The sequence below is a fragment of the Bos indicus x Bos taurus genome, chromosome 17 (assembly GCF_003369695.1).
Source record: "Bos indicus x Bos taurus breed Angus x Brahman F1 hybrid chromosome 17, Bos_hybrid_MaternalHap_v2.0, whole genome shotgun sequence".
In the NCBI taxonomy this organism is placed as follows: Eukaryota; Metazoa; Chordata; class Mammalia; order Artiodactyla; family Bovidae; genus Bos; species Bos indicus x Bos taurus.
This window is the reverse complement of record NC_040092.1, coordinates 10,610,183-10,631,562: the sequence shown is the minus strand read 5'-3', so window position 1 is coordinate 10,631,562 and position 21,380 is coordinate 10,610,183. Positions and strand designations below refer to the sequence as shown.

At 38.8% G+C, this 21,380-nt stretch overlaps 1 protein-coding gene and 1 pseudogene across 5 annotated transcripts in view; one reads left to right on the top strand and one right to left on the bottom strand.

The window, feature by feature from the left end:
• The window catches only part of TMEM116 (transmembrane protein 116), a 37,625-nt gene extending 33,592 nt beyond the window's left edge, over nt 1-4,033 (top strand). For 4 of the 5 annotated variants that reach the window (XM_027566610.1, XM_027566612.1, XM_027566611.1 and 1 more), the window contains 3 exons: nt 1,210-1,354; nt 2,089-2,162; nt 2,961-4,033. In XM_027566610.1, coding sequence (XP_027422411.1) covers nt 1,210-1,354; nt 2,089-2,162; nt 2,961-3,167 — 426 coding nt within the window. In that variant the 3' untranslated portion in view covers nt 3,168-4,033. Of the gene's footprint in view, nt 1-1,209; nt 1,355-2,088; nt 2,327-2,960 lie in introns of those variants that run through there. The other variant, XM_027566613.1, reaches the window with a different exon arrangement.
• A 15,593-nt stretch (nt 4,034-19,626) lies between these two features.
• LOC113875107 lies at nt 19,627-20,515 on the bottom strand (annotated as a pseudogene).
• Between the last annotated feature and the right edge of the window lie 865 nt (nt 20,516-21,380).

Genomic DNA, 21,380 nt, shown 5'->3' with positions numbered 1-21,380 from the left:
TTCTACTAGACATAAATAATCTCAAGTCAAGTTTCGGCCTCCTTTTGATTCCTGTGTCTGTGGGTAAAGGAAAATGCATGACTAAACTTAAGGAATTGGGTTATTAACTTAGTGAAAAGTGAAAGTAAAGTCGCTCAATCATGTCCGACTTCTTTGCAACCCCATGGACTGTAGCCTATCAGGCTTCTCCGTCATGGGATTTTCCAGGCAAGAGTGCTGGAGTGGATTGCCATTTCTTTCTCCAGGGGATCTTCCTGACCCAGGAATCGAATCCGGGTCTCCCACATTGAAGGCAGATACTTTACCGTCTGAGCCACCAGGAAGATCTGGATTATTTGAAAAAAGTTTCAGATTTGGTCACATTTTTTTGTTGTTATTGTTTTACTTGTTTTAGTCACTGAAGTTGTGTCCAACTCTTTTGCAATTCTATGGACTGTAGCCCCACCCAGGCTCCTTTGTCCATGGGATTTCCCAGGCAAGAATACTGGAGTGGGTTGCCATTTCCTTCTCCAGGGAGATCTTCCCAACCCAGGGATAGAACCCACGTCTCCTGCATTGGCGGGCAGATTCTTTACCACAGAGCCACCTGGGAAGCTCAGGTTTATTACCTAACTTACTCCCCCACAGAAAAGATATTTAACTGATTTATATTTATTTCCTTAACTAAAGCGTATTCAAATTGTTCCCAGTTGGAAGGGAAAAACAATCTGTTTTCCATCTAAAGATAGTAAGAAACTTCCTAAAACTTTTTTTTTGGGGAGCTGAGAATATTAAGCTCTGGCAAGTGCTAAAGTATTTATTTAAAAGGTATTAAGCTAGAACACTAACACAACCTCTAAGAAAGTGTTTTATAAGAGAATCTGGTTATATCTTAGTTTTAATTTCCCATGCATATTGCAAGTAACCTCATTGAGAAAAATAAAAGCTTTAGGGTTGATGTAAATTTTACATATTGAACATGATAACCACAGGTTTGACTAATATTTGTCCATTTCCCTGGCCAAGCAAAAGATCACTCTGGAGAATTTTCTCTCAAAAAAAAAAAAAAAAAGAAAAAGAAAAACCTGATCTCAGATAGTAAAGACAATAAAGAGGATGGTCTTTCCTGCTGTCACATCCTAAGAGAAGGCTCTCTCCAAAATGACAGGCTAGACAGGGAAATTTTAGTAAGCATTAGGCAGACTACTCACTGCTCTAACCCATGTTTAGGTCTTACTCATTCAAGCCCAGATACTTTACAAGAAGTTTCTGAAATCGACTGGCTTTCTGGGGAGTGAACAGTGGGCAGTGATTCATATCATGGAGCAGCGAGTACGTTTCTACCCAGTGGCCTTCTTTTGCTGCTGGAGCCCAGGTGGGTATCTTAACTGAAAGATCTGGGCAGTGAAAAGGGTAATTGTTAGACTGTAATCAAGCAAAGTAGTTTCACCAAGAAGTATGTGCTATCCAGCATATAAAATTTACTTTGGTCCCACCCATATTTCCAGTTTTTCTCAACCTCCTTAACTTCTTTTCCTTCTTATGTTTTTAGAAATTGAGATAATTAGACATGAAATAGGAGAAGGAAATGGCAACCCACTCCAGTGTTCTTGCCTGAAAAATCTCAGGGACGGCGGAGCCTGGTGGGCTGCCGTCTATGGGGTCGTGCAGAGTCGGACACGACTGAAGCGACTTAGCAGCAGCAGCAGCAGACATGAAATAATATGAGAGGAAATGTCATGACAGAACTCAGAGATATTAAGACCTGCCATTTCTACTACACAGAGTTATAATGTGAGGATCAGATTGGATAAAGTTTATGAAAAGGCTTGATAAACATAAGTTAAAAATTGTAACTTATGTCCTTCCTATAGTATGTCTTGCTTCCATTACTATTCTTAATAATCTGCAAAGTTTAATTGCTGAGGGATAGCAGTGGAGACCTGCTGTTAGAGGAGACCTGAAGCCAGTGGTTTATATAACTGGTTTATCTCACTGCTAGTCTTCATTATGCCTGTAATTCTCACAGTGCTTAAGTGTTTATACCGAAAAAATGTATGCTCAGATACCCAGAATTGGCAACAAGATCTGTGCTTCGTGTTTTCACAGTGGTCATTCTGATGATCATAAAGCTGACAAAACTACAGGACACCAGACTTCATATGGCCCTCTATGTTCTCCAGGTAACATCTTCAAAAAAAACATCCAGCATGTCTGTTTTTACACTTTCTTATCCTGTTCTCTTACACTGCCAAAATTCAGTAAGCACATTCCCCGCCCCCTGCTTAGGGTATTTCTTTCTACATTGCAAGAGAAAAATATATTATTTGCATTCAGTTCTAAAAAATTTGAAAATTTCCTCATTGATGAGGTGGATATCTTTATGAAAGTGCTGCCATGCATTTCAGAGCTTGTGTGTCTCTAACCAATTTCATTTTATTGATATGTTTTTTTAAGGGATGGGTAACAAAAGACAAGCTCTTCCAGGTAATGTTCTTATGAAACACTGATAGTGACATGATTGTCTCCCATCCAGAGTGAAATGAATAGATAAATTAGCTATTCTAGGTGAACAGAGAGAAAGAAACAAAGAAAAGAATGATTCTTTCCCTCCTTGTCAGATTTAAGTAGGTTTTTGGGGGCTCTCAGACTATGCTGCTTGGCAGTTTCCTCAAGCCTAACCCAGGAAATGGGGCAATAAGGTGGGATATTGAAACCACTTCATTGTCTGTATGTATAAGGTAAGAAATATGACTAACTCTCATGACAAAGAACAGTGAGTTCAGTGAAAGAAAAGTGAACAGTGAAAGAACAGTGAAAAGTGAGTTCAGGAAGAGATGAAAAATGGTTTTTAAAAACAACACCAAATCTTGATTTTTGAAGTGAATATAACAATGATTTATAAATAAGAGGAATGGAACTCCTCCCCAAATCTCTGAAAACCTGAAGGATGGGCTCCATCACCCCTTCATCTCCTCCAGGCTCTAACAACATCATCTCAGGGTCTGCTCAACTGTGGAGTATATGGCTGGACACAGTACAAGTTCTACCAACTAAAGCAAGAGGCTCGGCGTGATGCAGACACCCAGACACCATTATTATGCTCACAGAAAAGATTCTATTGCAGGGGCCTAGATCCGTTGGAGTCAACTCTTGCTTTTGCTACTAGCACCTCTACCATTCTTTGAAACTATAAAACTAGAACATCCAGAACTGGAATTATTCTGCACTAATGGTTTGGGCAGAGTGTTTGCAGTCAACATCTTAAGTCTTTTCTAACCATACCTTAAGCTATAGAAGTGAAAGAGAATATAGTACCATGATTGGTAGCTACTCTAGTTGAAGTGGGTGGAATCTATCCATTATTCTTAGATTCACAGATTAAGTCACTGTTCAGGGAGATGAAGCTACTTTCCACCTAAGAGATACACTCATATTACTTCAATAGATACTAGATTTGTGGAGTCTCTTCTGGAAAAAAATAAATTTCAAGTTATTATTAGTTATTATTTATACAAAGTATTTCCAGGCCCTCTACTGTGTGGTTGTAGGGGAAGCAGTGTGGCATGTAACAACTTTCTCAGATATTTACATTGCTCTTCCTTCTGTTGAACAGAGAAAGTCCTGGTTTTACCTCCTTTGAACAGAGTTTTGGAAATTCAGAAGAAGAAAGGACAGAAGGTGTCAAAAAAGTGATAGGGAGATCCTCAGACACTCAACATCCTAGTCTCGTATATATTCCATGCTGTTCTAGGTCTTAACAATAGAAACCATTCCCTTCTAGAAAGTTAAGGCCAGTCTTTTGAAGTTACAGTGGATAATAAGATTTAAGAGAAATCAGGACTAAAGCTGAATCAAAAACTTCTCAACTCTCATTTATAAGCAGAAATCCTAGGTTGTAGGTTTCATAGTGCTTAGATGTAGAATTAGATTGAACATTATGAACTTGCCATTTTTGTAGGTTAAAATGGTCTAATGTCATCTATTTTACATGGTTCAATCTGACTGGAAGTGCTAAATATATGTTTATTGAATAAATGAATAAACAGGTGAATGAATGACTAACAAGTAGAATTGAACCTTTGGGAAAGAAAAGACTCCCACACTGAAGAGGCTTATTCATGGGTAGGGATGTTTAATGTTTCTTCCTCTTGAGTCATGTAACAAATGATGTTTGGTCTCTCTAGTTAAGTCATGAGCAAAGCCAAACCAGGGCCAGGGCATCAGATGCTGTGATGCCTAAACAAAGGGGAAAGTCAAATGGACAAAAACTAGAATGATAATCAACTAAAACATCTGGAGTGTTTATTAAATCAGATACTTTTCACCTAATATATTTCCTTGGCCTATACAAGGTAAAATCGTTAAGATTAGAGAAAATTGACAGAGTAGATTATAATGGGAGATAAAATAGTATACAATATATTAGAAATATATTAGATAATATATTAGAAATCAATCCTGAATATTCATTGGAAGGACTGATGTTGAAGCTGAAACTCCAATACTTCGGCCACTTGATGCGAAGAACTGACTCATTAGAAAAGACCCTGATGCTGGGAAAGATTGAAGGCAGGAGGAGAAGGGGACGACAGAGGATGAGATGGTTGGATGGCATCACCGACTCTATGGACATGAGTTTGAGTAAGCTCCGGGAGTTGGTGATGGACAGGGAAGCCTGGTGTGCTGCAACCCATGGGGTCACAAAGAGTCAGACACGACTAAGTGACTCAACTGAGCTGAAGACAATATACTCTGAAAAGTAAGACCAGAGATCTTCCCAAAGGAATTTTCAATAGAAATGCTGTTCAGTTGCTAAGTCATATCTGACTTTTTGCGATCCCATGAACTGCAGCACGCCAGGCTTCCCTGTCCTTTACTGTCTTCAGGAGTTTGGTCAAACTCATGTCCATTGAGTTGGTGATGCCATCCAACCAATAGAAATGTTAGGGAACTCAATAATAGCTCTTTAGGTTTTAGGCCATGAGCTTCAGCCTTTCTAAGGATGGTAACCTGACCTCATTCTATCAAGATATCTTGAGACCTCTCAAGGTGTGTAGCACAGATTTTTGGGTGGCACAGAATGAGAAAGATACCTCACCTAGAGAGCTGCCTTCACTTATTTTAATTTAAAAACTAGTAAGAATTCAGCATATAGAAAGACAGATGGAAACAAGAATTCTTTCCATAGGCCTTGAGGGATACGTGAGGTAAGGAGCCCATTTCTTAAAAAGTCCTATCAGTATCACTTCATATTTGACTTTATTTCCAAAAAGAAGATAATTATCAAATGTCTGTCAGATTTGTTTATCTTCTCTGATGAATTTTTTGCATTGACACTGGTCTTGGATAGTTTATAGATGTAGGCAAGCAAAAAGATAGTGGGAATGAAAAATAATAAAAGATTAGGCAAGATTAGGATTATCAGCTCTTCATTATACTAAGAGTAGGAGGGCCACTATTCAGACTGCTTCTCTCGCCCTTGAATTCACATGTAGGAGGAGCATAGACATAGATACAGTGGCAGTTCTTAAAATTTCTGTGAACACCCCTCCCGTGACTCTGATACTTCTCTAGGTTGCAGTCCTAGTGGCATACAGTGATATCTATGCAGCTTTGATTGATACAGATCTTTCTTGGACCACATGTTGTATCATCCTTCACCTTCCCCTCATTAGCCCTGTCTGTGGCTTCAAAAATCTCTGTACTGCACCACCACGTGTTCTTCATGGGGAAATGGGTAAGTGTTTGAGGTTTTTTCAATGCATGAGAGTCTTTGGATATTTTCACATAGGCACCTTCCACATTTTACATCTTTGGCGTTGCTCTGGCTGAAGACTTCACTGCCACAGTTCCAAAACCTGTCTCCCTTGGTATTCATTCACATTAGCAACTTTTCTGGGCAACCTTTGTACTCCTTTCAAAGATTTTAACAAAGAGATTCTCTAGGCTTCAACCCTGGCCTTGGCAACAATAACCTTGTTCCTTCCAAGGGGTGCATTTTGCTTGTAGGTGTCTGTGTGGCACTACTTGGGGTGCCATCACAGTATTCTGGGAGGTCACGCTCATCTGCACTGATGTGGCAGGGTGTGGTTGTCTTTAGAGATTTGTGGTTTTTGCAGCAAGATCCAAATGCAAAATCTGAACCCTTCTTCAGCCGGCATGAGGGCAGACAACAGTGATTCTTTTGAAGACCACTGCCATAGTCACATTCTTCACCCTTATCTACTGTCTTTTTCCCACAGTACAGCTTTCAAAAGGAGCTTTGGACCTCAGATTTATTAAATAGGCAGCCCTTTCTGTGCAACAATGTGTGGAAATAGGGAAGCTGCAATTGCTGAAGCTCATATCTATAATAATAAATTCATGGGCCGTATAGAGATTCTGGCCATGGAATTTACAGACCGCATGGTCATGCTTCATTCCCAAATGATGGCCAACCTCATGAGCTGTGAAAGCTGTGAATTTTGGTGTATCTTTTTGAAAGAAAGAGTCATCAAGGTTGCATTCTTGGCAGTGCAGATACCACAGAAATAAATGCATGGCCCTGGTAATTCCCAAAACTTTGGCCAGCAGTCATATGAGCAGCATCATGTTCACCTCTCCCAAGAGATGCCAGTCTCTCTAGTGGTTAAAATTTTTAAGTGTTTCTTACAAATTCAGGAAGATTTGCACAATGGTTTTTTTCTGTCCATATCTCTAACTTCTTAAGTACCACTTTCATGTTATATCCTTGGTGTACCTGTTGACCAGTGGAGAAGGAAATGGCAACCCAATCCAATATTCTTCCCTCGAGAATCCCATGGACAGAGGAGCCTGGCAGGCTTTTAGTCCATGGAGTCTCAAGAGTCGGACATGACTTAGTGACTAAACCACCACCACCACCTATTAACCAGAGCATGGAATCTGTTAACATCTTTGGGATCTTGGTAACTTATTATTCCCGCATTTGGAATCACTGTCAACCACAGTCAACTTGAACATACTTGGGAAATGGCCATATATAAGGCATAGGAACTGAGGAAATCCTGTTCTGCTCTGAAATTGTGAAATGCTTAAGAGTTCCTCTTGTTTATCTTCACGGATTACACAAGAGTAACCTGATTTTGAAGATGTGCATAAACCATATGCTGAGGATGTATAGACTTGATGCCAAAGACAGTGCCATATAAGGTCAGGATTCCCTTCTGACCTGAGCAAGGGCTCATTATCACAAAAGAATCCGGGTCATCCTCTGAATACTCAGTCATCCTGAATAAAAGCAAGACTAGTTTCCCATTTTGACATGTATGAAGAGGGAACTTGTGTAAAAAAGAAATAAATAATCTTTTCTTTTGCTTCAAATTAATAATAATATATCATTTCCCTTGTTTGGGCAGGACTTTGTACACTTTTTCTGCTTTTTCTTCTTGTCCTCTGAATATCATCAGGTTCCTAGGAAAGACTTTTATAATAAAGAGATTCCCGCTACAATGTATCCCTGGAAGAACAGTCAGAATTACCAATCAAGTGACACTAGGCTTTATATGGGAAGGGGCCATTTTCAAATGCCCTAAGTGGGATTCCTAAAAGAGAAATCACTCTAAAACTTAACCCATTATCACTTGATTTTGTAGAAGAAAGGATAGGAGGCAGGCAGAGTAACAAACTGGGGTCGTCATTATCATGGCCCAAGTGAAACAGCAAATTGATTGTGAGTTGATTTCCCTGGGACACAATTATTTGTCAGTGACACAGTTGTTTGGACAAAGATCAAAACTATGCTGCCTGCAAGAAGAATAGCCGCTCCCACCCTCAGAGTACTACATGATGACACTACCTTTTGTCTATGTCACTTCCTGTTTCTCTCAAGCTCGAGCTCTTTAGGGGTGTCCTCACTTTGTAACCACCCTCAAAAAACAGCAGTTGTAGTACTCTTTGGAGAAGGCAATGGCACCCCACTCCAGTGTTCTTGCCTGGAGAATCCCAGGGACGGGGGGAGCCTGGTGGGCTGCAGTCTATGGGGTTGCACAGAGTCAGACACAACTGAAGCGACTTAGCAGCAGCAGTAATCTTTAGCCGAGTTCCTGCTGTCTTCATAGAAGGGTATATCAAGGAGAGGCAACTTTTAGATGTCTAGCCAGTACAGTGATAACAGATCAGGCCCCAAGAAAAGAAAAATATATAACCTCTTCCCTCAGTCCTAGTTTCTGTGGAACAGCTTTCTCCTCCTGTCGTTTAGTATGCTTTTGAATTATTGACACTATAAAGTTTCCAGAGCAGGGGTTTGTGGATTTTTGAGTAAATCACCGGCCTCTGCTGTTGAATGCCATTCACACCATTCTCTATTCTATATCTTATAGCCCATTTCAAACCTCCAGTCCTTTTCCTTTTTTTTTACATTATTTACAATGTTTGTTTATTTGCTCAATCCTAGAATACATGTGAAGTATTTTTAGAGGAACTAACCCAGGCCTCTGTGAAAAGGAAGTCTACGAACTGGAGAACAGAGTTTATGTTCAGTTCCTTTATTTTTAGCCTTACATATGAGGTCAAAATAACGTTTCCCAGAATTATTTAGATTGGTACTGTTTTGTCTAGACCTATTCAGTGTGGTCATGTTATTCATTTCTAATATAGTTAAGGTCATATGTTACTTTTTGTATTTCATTCTGATTTGCTCCCACATTTTGGATGATGCTTATTTTGAGGGAGTATGTGAAATGTTATCATGATTCTGAAAGTCAGTGCATGCTAAGTTGCTTCAGTTGTGTCTGACTCTTTGTGACACTATGGACTGTAGCCTGCCAGGCTCCTTTGTCCATGAGATTCTTCAGGCAAAAATACTGGAGTGGGTTGCAATGCTCTCCTCCAAGGGATCTGGCCAACCCAGGGATCGAACCCACGTCCCTTACATTTCATGCATTGGCAAGTGAGTTCTTTACCACTAGTGCCACCTACTATACCAAAGAAGTATATTCATAGTACACCTCCTTGAGCCTCTCATCTGTTCCCATGTCCTCATTCTTTCCACTCGGTTTTCAGTCATCAGTCTCAATAGTACTTGGTTTATTTCTCCTGTATTTCTTTCTGTACAAATAAGCAGATACATGTGTATTTCCTTATATTCCCCTTTTTCATATGTAAATATAGCATAACATTATCTACTTTCCTTTCTAAACTTAAAGATATAGCTTGTAAATCACTTCATATCAGTTTGTAAAAAATCTTCCTCATTCTCTTTTTTATAATCGCGTAGTATTTAGATTTATGGATGTACCATAATTTATTCAGTTACTCTCCTATATGTGGGCTTTTAGGTTGTTTATTTCAAAATTAATACACTATCATCAGCAAATAATGTTGCACATATATTTTTTTTGTGGAAGAATATTCCTAGAAATGAGAAGATAGTGTTCATACTAATGACATTTATAGCTTGTCTGATATTCCCAAATATATGAAGGGAACTTCAGAAGCTTTTTGCCACTTTTAATTCCCACTAGCAATGTATTAGAATGCCTGTTTCCCCAAAATCTAAGCAACAGAATATATCATAATATATCATTTCACCAAACTGATAGAGTATAAGTAGCATGTCAGTATTGTTTAACTTTTATTTTTTTCTAATTTTGAGTGAATTTAAATATTTAATATGTTTAAAAGCCATTTTTATATCCTTTAATAATTGTTAATATTTTTTTCTTATCAAGCTCTTGGTATTTTTTTCTCCTCAATTTTCTCCCTGTAGCTTTATTGAAATATAATTCACAAATAAAATTTTATGTATTTGAAGTGTACAACATAATTTGATGTATGTATAATTGTGAAACATTTATTGTGAATATAAATTTTATGAAAGACAATAAATAGAATAGTTTAAATAATTTTGGGGATGAATAATGTGGGAGGAACCACTCTACTGAGTTTCAAGACTGTGTGGTATTGGTGATGGGATAGACACATAGATCATTGGAACAGAATAAAGAATTCAGAAATAGAGAACCCACATGTATGGTCATCTGATTTTTGACAAAAGGGGAAAAGCAATTCTGTGGGAGGAGAATAGTCTTTTCAACAGATCTTGCTGGAAAATTGGACATGCTGCTGAGAAGAACTTTAACCTAAACCTAACACTTCATACAAAAATTACCTCCAAATGGATCATAGATATAAATATAAAATATAAAACTTTTTAGAAGAAAACATAGCGTATATTTTCGGAGAAGGCAATGGCAACCCACTCCAGTACTCTTGCCTGGAGGGTCCCATGGGTGGAAGAGCCTGGTGGCCTGCAGTCCATGGGGTCGCTAGGAGTCGGACACAACACTTTCACTTTCCACTTTCATGCATTGGAGAAGGAAATGGCAACCCATTCCAGTGTTCTTGTCTGGAGAATCCCAGGGACGGGGGAGCCTGGTGGGCTGCTGTCTCTGGGGTCGCACAGAGTCGGACACGACTGAAGCGACTTAGCAGCAGCAGCAGCAGCGTATATTTTGGATCTAAAACTTGCTGAAGAATTCTTAAACGTGGCACCAAAAGCATGATCCATAAAATTTTAAAATCCATAAATTGGACCTAATCAAAGTAAAAGCTTTTGTCAAGAACCTTAAGCTGAGACAGAGACAAGATGGCAGAGTAGAAGGATGTGAGCTCATCACTTCTTATGAAAACACCAAATCACAACTAACTACTGAAGAACCACCAACAAAAATTGCTGGAACCTACCAGAAATGATCCCCTACATCCAAATAGAAAGAAGCCACAAATGAGATGGTGAAGGTGAAGTGAAGTGAAGTCGCTTAGTCTGTCCAACTCTTGGCGACCCCATGGACTGTAGCCTGCCAGGCTCCTCCGTCCATGGGATTTTCCAGGCAGTGAGATGGTAGGAGGGGTGCAATTGTGATAAAATCAAATCCCATACCACCAGGTGGGCAGTTCACAAACTCGAAATAATTATACCACAGAAGTTCTCCCACAGGAGTGAAAATATTGATCCCCATGTAAGGCTCCCCTGCCTGGATGTCTGGCAACAGGAGGAGGAGGCCCCAGAAAATCTGGCTTTGAAAGCCAGTGAAGCTTGATTACAGGAATTTCAGAGGACTAGGGGAAACAAAAACTCTACTCTTGGAGGGCACATACAAGGTCTTGTGTGCACCAGGACCCAAGGAATAAAGCAGGGACCTCAAAAGAAAGTGTTGCTGAAGTTCCAGTACTTTGGCCACCTGATGTGAAGAGCCAATGCACTGGAACTTCCCACAGCAACTTCCCACTATTGCTGGGAAAGATTGTGGGCAGTAGAAGAGGGCGACAGAGGTTGAGATGGTTAGTTAGCATCACTGACTCAATGGACATGAATTTGAATAAACTCCAGGTGGTAGTGGAGCACAGAGTAGCCTGGTGTGCTATAGTTCATGGGGTTGTAAAGAGTACGGCACGATTTAGCAACTGAACAAAAACAACATTAAAGACTGGGCTAGATTTACCTGCTACTGTAGGAGGATCTTCTGCGGAGACAGAGTTGAGGGGTAGCTGTGACTCACTTGCTGCTTCCTGGGGAGAGAAAAAGTTGGGAAAGGCCCTGAGAATCTCTGGCCAGAGTTATTGGTGGAGGTCTTGTCCTGTATTTGGCCAGTCTGTGAAGACTGAGAGAGGTACCTGGTTTGTCTGAAACACAGACACCAACAGAGAAAGTTAAAGAAATGAAGAATCAGGCAAACATGTTCCACATAAAGGAACGAGATAGATGTCCAGAAACTGACCCTAATGAGATGGAGGTATATTATTTACCTGATAGAGAATCCAAAATAACTGTTATGAAAATGCTCACTGAAGTCAAAGAGAACAGCACATGAACAAAGTGAAAATTTCGACAGGCAGATGGAAGATACTAAAAAGTATCAGATACTAAAAAGTCACTAGTTACTCATATTTTAAAACTGTATTGGGAATACAAAGGTACTACATGGTTATTGTTGTTCAGTCACTAAATTTTGACTCTTTGTGACCCCACGGGCTAACTAACTGACTAACCCCATGGACTCCATAACTAAGTCATGAAACTTAAGGACACAATAATTAAACTGAAAAAAAAAGTCAGTAGAAGGGTTCAATATTAGATCAAGCAGAAGAAAGGATCAGTGAACTCAAAGACAGCACTGGAAGTAATTCAGGCAGAGAAGGAAAAAGGAAGAATGAAAAGCAGTGAAGAAAGCTTAAGGACTTTATGCAGTATCATCAAGCCAACCAATATACACATTTTAGGAGTTCTAATTGGAACAGAGAAAATAAGACCAAACAGCTTGTTAAAAAATTTGAAAATTTCCCAAATGTAGAGAAGCAAATGGCAATACATATCCACAAACCCCAGAGATCACCAAGCAAGATGTATCTGAAGATAATTCACACTAAGATGCATATAAACAAATTGTCTAAAGTCAAAGAGTGGACTTTGAAAGAGGCTGTAGAAAATTGACTACTCACAATTTTTCTTTGTAAAGAAATGTCCAAAAATTCTCATTAATTTTTCCAGCAAAAACCTTGTAGGCCAGAATGGTATTAAAAAGATATTAGCATTCCCTTGTTCACTGTGACTAAGATTCACAACAAGATAATGTTTTTTCAACAGATATAGAAAATGTGATATATGTCATACTGCTGCTGCTGCTAAGTCGCGTCAGTCGTGTCCGACTCTGTGCAACCCCATAGATGGCAGCCCAACAGGCTCCTCTGTCCCTGGGATTCTCCAGGCAAGAACACTGGAGTGGGTTGCCATTTCCTTCTCCAGTGCATGAAAGTGAAAAGTGAAAAGTGAAAGTGAAGTCGCTCAGTCGTGTTCGACTCTTAGCAACCCCATGGACTGTAGCCTACCAGGCTCCTCTGTCCATGGGATTCTCCAGCCAAGAGTACTGGAGTGGGTTGCCATTGCCTTCACCGATACCGTATTACTGAGCCTTAAAAAAATAAAGATATCTTGCAACATGTGACAATATGGATGAACCTTGAGGATGTTATGCTGAGTCAAATAGACCAGTCATAGAAATACAAATACCTCATCATTCTATTTATATGAGATATCTAAATTAGTCAAATTTATAGAATCTGAGAGTTGAATGGTGATTGCCATAGAGTAGGGATATGGGGAAATGGAGCTTTACCCACTAATAATAAAAAGTTTCAGTTCAGCAAGATTAATAAATTCTACAGATCTGCTGTACAGCATTGTACCTAGAGTCAACAATACTGTATTACACACTTAAAATTTTGTTAAGAATTGTTGTATTCTTGCCACAATAAGAAATGAGTAAGTTAGAAATGTATAGTATGGGTGCAGAAGATTTTAAATTATATAAAACTATTTGTGCAACTCCTTCATTACTAAATTTTAAAATCTAAAGGAAAATGTGAAAAATTCTTTGTGGAGGTAATATAATCTTAATTCCCTAACTTGATAGAGCTGGCATTTTTAAAAAGTCAGAAATAAATTTCACTTTTTCTGGATGTATATTAAAACAATTTTAAGAAATATATTAGAAATAAAATCTTGTACAATATTCAAGGCAAACACCATGCTAAAAAAAGCTTATGCCAGAAACATAAGCATGAGTTTAGCATTAAGAAATATATTATAATTCATCACATCACAAACTAAAAGAGAAATAAAATGAACATATGAGTACATGCCCAAAAGTTGTTAAAAGTCACTAGTTATTCATATTTTAAAACTTTAGTGGGAATACAAAAATACTACATTGTTATTGTTGTCCAGTTGCTAAGTCATGTCAGACTCTTTGCAATCCCATGGAGTACAGCCATGGGCTTCCCTGTCCTTCACTATCTCCCGGAGTTTTCCCAAACTCATGTCCATTGTGTCAGCAATGCTATCTAACCATTTCATCCTCTGTTGCCCTCTTCTCTTGCCATCAGTCTTTCCCAGCATTAGGGTCTTTTCCAGTAACTTGGCTCTTCACATCAGGTGGCCAAAGTATTGGAGTTTCAGCTTCAGCATCAATCCTTCCAAAGAATATTCAGGGTTGTTTTCCTTTAAGATTGACTGGTTTGATCTCCTTGCAATCCAAGGGACTCTTGAGATTCTTATCTAGCACCACAATTCGAAAGCATCAGTTCTTCAGCTCTCAGCCTTCTTTATGGTCCAACTCTCACATCCACATATGACTACTGGAAAAACCGTGGCTTTGACCATATGGACCTTTGTCAGCAAAGTGATGTCTCTGCTTTTTAATACGCTGTCTAGGTTTGTCATAGCTTTCTTTCCAAGGAGCAAGCATCTTTGAATATCATGGCTGCAGTCACCATCTGCAGTGATTTTGGAGCCCAAGAAAATAAGATCTGTCACTGTTTCCCCCATTTCCCCTTCTGTTTGCCATGGAGTGATGGGACTGGTGCCATGATCTTCATTTTATGAATGTTAGGTTTTCAGCCAGCTTTTTCACTCTCCTCTTTCATCTTCAATAAGAAGCTCTTTAGTTCCTCTTCACTTTCTGCAATTAGAGTGGTATCATCTGCATATCTGAGGTTGTTTCTCCTGGCAATCTTGCTTCCATCTTGTGATTCATCCATTGTGGCATTTTGCACAATAGACTCTACAAATAAATTAAATAAGCAGGATGACAATATACAGCCTTGTCTTACTCCTTTCCCAGTTTTGAAGTGGTTCATTTTTCCACAGTCAGTTCTAACTGTTGTTTCTTGACCTGCATACGGGTTTTTCATGAGATAGGTAAGGTGTTCTGGTATTCCCATCTCTTTTAAGAATTTTCCACAGTTTGTTGTGATTCACACAGTCAACGAAGCTGAAGTAATATGTTTCTCTGGAATTCCCTTATGATCCAACAAATGTTGGCAACTTGATCTCTGGTTGTGCTGCCTTTTCTAAATCCAGCTTGTACATCTGGAAGTTCTCTATTCATGTACTGCTGAAACATAACTTAAAGGATTTTGAACATTACCTTGTTAGTATGTGAAATGAGTGCAATTGCACAGTAGTTTGAGCATTTTTTTGGCATTGCCCTTCTTTGCAATTGGAATGAAAAGACCTTTTCCAGTCCTATGAGTTTTCTAAATTTGATGACATATTGAGTGCAGCACTTTAACAGCATCATCTTTCAGGATTTTACATAGCTCAGCTTGAATTCCACCACTTCCTCTAGCTTTGTCTGTAGTAATGCTTCCTGTTTGTAGTAATGCTTCCACTTGACTTCACACTCCAGGATGTCTGGTTCCAGGTAAGTGACCACACCATCGTGGTTATCTGGGTCATTAAGACCCTTTTATATAGTTCTATGTATTCTTGCCACCTCTTCTAAATCCTCTCTGCTTCTATTATCCTTACCATTTGTGCCCTTTACCGTGCTCATCCTTGCATGAAATGTTCCCTAGATCTCTCCAGTTTTCTTGAAGAGATCTCTAGTCTTTCCCATCCTCTTATGTTCCTCTGTTTCTTTGCATTGTTAACTTAAGAAGGCTTTCTTATCTCTCCTTGCTGTTGTCTGGAATTGTGTATTCAGTTGGGTTTATATTTCCCTTTTTCCTTTGTTTTTTGCTTCTCTTCTTTTCTCAGGTATTTGTAAAATCTCCTCAGACAACCAATTTGCCTTCTTGCATTTCTTTTTCTTTGGGATGGTTTTGGTCACTGCCTCCTATATAATGTTATGAACCTCTGTCCATACTTCCTTAGGCACTCTGTCTACCAGATCTGACCCCTTCAATCTGTCACCTCTACTGTATAATCATAATGAATTTGATTTAGGTTTTACTGGAATGGCCTAATGGTTTTCCCTACTTTCTTCAATTTAAGCCTGAATTTTGCAATAAGATCTGAGCCATGGTCAGCTCCAGGTCTTGTTTTTGCTGATGTATAGAGCTTCTCCATCTTTGACTGCAGAGAACATAATTAATCTTATTTCAGTATTAACCATCTGGTGATGCCCATGTGTAGAGTTGTCTCTTGTATTGTTGGAAGAGGATGTTTGTTATGACCAGCATGTTCTTTTGACAAAACTCTGTTAGCCTTTGCCTGCTTCACTTTGTACTCCAAGGCCAAACTTGCCTGTTACTTCAGGCAAGTTACTTCCTACTTTTCATCCCAGTCCCCTATGATGAAAAGAACATCTTTTTTGGGCGTTAGTTCTAGAAGGTCTTATAGATGTTTGTAGAACTGTTCAACTTCATCTTCTTCAGCATTAGTGGTAGGGCACAGATGGGGATTATTGTGATGTTGAATGGTTTGCCTTGGAAACAAACCAAGATCATTCTATTGTTTTTGAGATTGCACCCAAGTACTGTATTTCGAACTCTTCTGTTGACCATGAGTGCTAGTCCTATTTCTTTTAAGAGCTTCTTGCCCACCATAGTAGGTATAATGGTCATCTGTATTAAATTTGCCTGTTCCCAACCATTTTAGTTAACTGATTCCTAAGATGTTGACATTCACTCTTGCCATCATCTCCTACATTACCATGTCCAATTTACCCTGGCTCATGGATCTAACATTCCAGTTTCCTATGCAATATTGTTCTTTAGAGCATTGGACTTTACTTTCACCCGCAGACATCCATAACTGAGCGTTGTTTCTGCTTTGGCCCAACCTCTTCATTCTTTCTATAGCTATTTCTCCACCCTTCCCTTATAGCATATTGGACACCTTCCAATCTGGGGGGCACATCTTCCAATGTCATGTTTTTTTGCCTTTTCATTCTGTTCGTGGAGTTCTGGAGTGGTTTGCCATCCCTCCTCCAGTAGACCACGTTTTGTTAGAACTCTCCACTGTGACCAGTCCATCTTGGTTGGCCCTGCATGGCATGGCTCATAGCTTTGTTGAGTTACACAAACCCCTCCACCACAACAAGGCTGTGATCCATGAAGGGAAAGATATGCATAACCAGGTAAAGACCATTTACCAAAATGTAATGCCAAGCAGCGTATTAATTAGTGAAACAGTGAATGTATTTCCACTTAAAATCTCTTTGTTTTTTTGTCTTGGACAATTTGAATTCAACTTTCAGTGGATTCTCCCCAGCATGCAGTTTTGTCCTTTACTTTTTAAAGTCATAGGTCCCAGACTCCTCTGGTCCCTTAACCCCTTAAAATCAGCCCCTTGCATTCTCCCCAAAATTGAGATGTCAAAAACTTCAGTTTCAGGTACTTCTTTTCAGATTGGCTAACTATACTTTCCAGTGAATATCTGTTGGATATTTGGGTTTTTCCTGGTCTCAGGTCCAGAAGGTGTCCCATCACTTCTCTCTACTTTCTCTGTGACAGTTACTAATATCACTTGGATTTTGGAGCTATTGGTAGTTTGACCTTTTAAACCGTATATTGGGGTTTGTAAGATGCCTTGTCATCATTTTTTGGTGTTTGTAGGGTTTAGTTTTTACCATCATAGTGCTTTATCTGTTTTTATGCTGTGAGTTGAGATTTTTTTTTTAATTGCACTACTGTTGCCACCTTCTGCAAATCTTCCTTCCTAATAATTAAATATGTTTCCTAGCCTTTAAGGAATTGAATGCTACATCTTTTGGTGAATCAACTTTTTCCATGCACTGTGATATGGAGCCTTACTGAAAGGTTTTTTTTGTTTTCTTTTTTTAACCTAGAAAATCCAAATTCAGGACTTAGTTTGTTATTTGCAGATTTTGATATTTTTGTCATTTAATCTCTTTGAGCATCAGCTTCTTGTTTATAAAGTGGAAATAATATCTGTATGAGCTTTACTAATGATTCAATAGCATTTGTAAAAATGCTTTGTAAAATAAAAAGTGCTACACAGATAAAGATACTATTATTAACTTCCCTCACATAGTCTCTTTTGACAGAACTTGGCTAGGATTTCCTTTTTTTTTTTTAAAGCTTTATTGAATTTGTTACAACATTGCTTTTGTTTTAGTTTTTTGGCCCAAGGCATGTGGGATCTTAGCTCCCCAACCAGGGATCAAACCTGCACCCCCTGCATTGGAAGGCGAATTCTTACCACTGGACTGCCAGGGGAAGGCCCTAGAATTTCCTTTTTCCCATGCATTTTTTCAAAGTTTTATTTATTTATTTGCTTATTTTTTTGAGGTACAGTTGATTTACAATGTGTTAGTTTCTAGTATACACCAAAGTGATTCAGTTATACATGTATGTACATGTTCTTTTTCATATTCTTTCCCACTGTGGTTTATTATGGGATATTAAATGTAGTTTCCTGTGCTATACATTAGGACCTTGTGTTTGCATATAGTAGTTTGTATCTGCTAATCTCAAACTTCTAATTTATCCCTCTCCTTCTCACTTTTCCCTTTGGTAACTATAAGTTTGTTTTATATGTGTGTGAGTCTGAAAACAGTTTCATAAATAATTCATTTTGTATATTTTAGATTCCACATATAAATGATATCATATGGTATCATATGTTATTCCCTTTCACTCAGTGTGATAACCTCTAGGCCCATCCTAGTTGCTGCAAATGATGTTATTTTTATGGCTGAATAGTATTCCATTGTGTGTGTGTGTGTGTGTATTGTGTGTGTGTGTATATTTCATATCTTCTTTATCCATTCATCTATCAATGGACACAGGTTGCTTCCATGTCTTGGCTATTGTAAATAATGCTGCTGTGAACAGTGAAGTGCATGTGTCTTTTTAAATTAGAATTTTGTCTGGATATATGCCCAGGAGTGGGATTTCTGGATCATATGACAACTCTATTTTTAGTTTTTTAAGGAGGCTTCATGCTGTTTTCCATTGTGACTGTGCCAATTTACATTCTCACCAACATTGTGAGAGGGTTCACTTTTTTCCACACCCTCTCTAGCATTTATTACTTTTAGACTTTTTAATGATGGCCATTCTGACTGACATGAAGTGGTACCTTGTTGATTTTCCTTTGTCTGCTAATCAGTGATGTTGAGCATCTTTCCGTGTGCCTGTTGGACATCTGTATATCTTCTTTGGAGAAACATTTCTTTAGTATTTCTGCCCATTTCTTGATTGGGTTGTTTGGTTTTTTGTTATTGAATTATATGAGCTATTTATGTATTTTGGAAATTAAGCCCTTGTCAGTTGCATCATTAAAGAATATTATCTCCCAGTTCATAGGTTGTCTTTTTAATTTTGTGCATGGTTTCTTTTGCTGTTCAAAAGCTTTTGAGTTTGATTAGGTCCCATTTGTTTATTTTTGCTTTTATTTCTATTGCCTAGGGAGACTGACCTAAGTGTGGCTATGATTTAGTCAGAGAATGTTTTGCCTATGTTCTCTTCTAGGAGTTTTATGGTGTCAAGTGTGATATTTAAGTCTTTAAGCCATTTTGAGTTTACTTTTGGTTATAGTGTCATGGTGGGTTCTAACTTCATTGATTTACATGCACTGTTCAGCTTTCCCAATAGCACTTGCTGAAGAGACTGTCTTTTCAAGACACATATTTAAACTGCAGCCTGATTGACATTATAAGTTTTGAATGAGACTACCTGTAATTGTTTCGAAGTATCCTATAATGCCTGACATAATCATTTAGCATTAACATTTTGGTATATATTGGAAGTCCTCTTACCTTTTACTTACCTGTTCATTTCATTAACTGATGTTCTCCATTCTTTCTGTAAAACACAGTGATAATCACAACTCACTGGACATTTAGCATTAGTACGCTGTACTTTATTTTTTTTTAATTTTTTTTTTTTACTTTTATTTGCATTTATTTTTTGCAGCATTTATTCCCGGGCCATAAGTTTTGTTTCTTCAGTTTCTTCTGGGATCTTTTTCTTCTGTGCAACCTCCTCTTCTGGTTTAGGAACAATCTGCTCTTTTTCAGTAAGGATCATCTCAATGTGGCAGGGAGAGCTCATGTAGGGGTTGATCCGACCGTGAGCTCTCTAAGTCCTGCGCTGCATCTTGGGGGCTTTGTTCACTTGGATGTGCTCAATGACCAGAGAGTCTACATCTAAGCCCTTAAGTTCAGCATGACTCTCTGCATTTTTGAGCGTGTGTAGTGAAAATTCAGCACTCTTTTTGGGCCTCCGACCCTGCATCCAGCCCCACTGTTTGGCCTGTGCACACATACCAACTACACCGTTGTAATGACGGAATGGCACACACTGCTTCTTTAAAGTGTCATCCTTCAGATACTTGGTGGCTTTTCGGATATGCATACCCTTTATGGCCTGGGCAGTTTCATGAGTGTTCTTAAAGTGAACACGAAGATTTGAACCTCTTGATTTGCATGATTTTGTGGGATTTTCTGGGTCAAGTGAATAGCGCACCATTTTTAGGGATCACCTCAGGCCGCTTACCGGAAAAGGAAGTAGGCTGTACTTTAATACCTACTTTCCTTATGTATCTGTTTCCACCAAGTACAAGGTTATGTTTATTTCCAAATGTTTTTGCGCCAGTTGTACTTATGACTACAGTACGTGTGACCAAAGTACTTAGTATTGTACCTAATTACCCGCTCTCTGCCTCAGCTTCTTCCACCTCAGCTTTTCCTATGAATTTGTCTATTCTAGGCATTTAATATAGATGGAATCATACAATTTGTGTCCTTTTCTGACTGGCTCTTTTCACTTAGCATAATATTTTCAAGATTCATCAATACTGTTACGTTCAGTTCAGTTGCTCAGTCGTGTTGCCGACTCTTTGTGACTCTATGGACTGCAGCACGCCAGGCCTCCCTGTCCATCAACAACTCCTGGAGCTTACTCAAACTCATGTCCATTGAGTTGGTGATCCCATCCAACCATCTCCTCCTCTGTCGTCCACTTCTCCTCCCGCCTTCAGTCTTTCCCAGCATCCGGGTCTTTTCAAATAAGTCAGTTCTTCACATCACGTGGCCAAAGTATTGGAGTTTCAGCTTCAGCATCAGTCCTTCCAATGAATATTCAGGACTGATTTCCTTTAGGATGGACTGGTTGGATCTCCTTGCAGTCCTAGGAACTCTCAAGAGTCTTCTCCAACACCACAGTTCAAAAGCATCAACTCTTTGGTATTCAGCTTTCTTTATAGTCCAACTCTCACATCCATACATGACTACTGGAAAAACCATAGCTTTGACTAGACGGACCTTTGTTGGCAAAGTAATGTCTATGCTTTTTAATATGCTGTCTAGGTTGATAATAACTTTTCTTCCAAGGAGCAAGCATCTTTTAATTTCATGGCTGCAGTCACCATCTGCAGTGAATTTAGCAAAAATGTCTGTCATGTTTGTTTATCTTCTCTGATGAATGTAACAAAAAAAAAATCCAATTTAAAAATGGACAGAGGATCTGAATAGACATTTTTCCAAAGAAGACATAAAGATGGCCAACAGGTCCGTGAAAAGGTGCTCAGCATCACTAATCTCCTCAGAAATGCAAATCAAAACCACAATGAGATATCACTTCACACTTGTTATCAAAATGACAATAAATAAGTTTTGGCGAGGATGTGG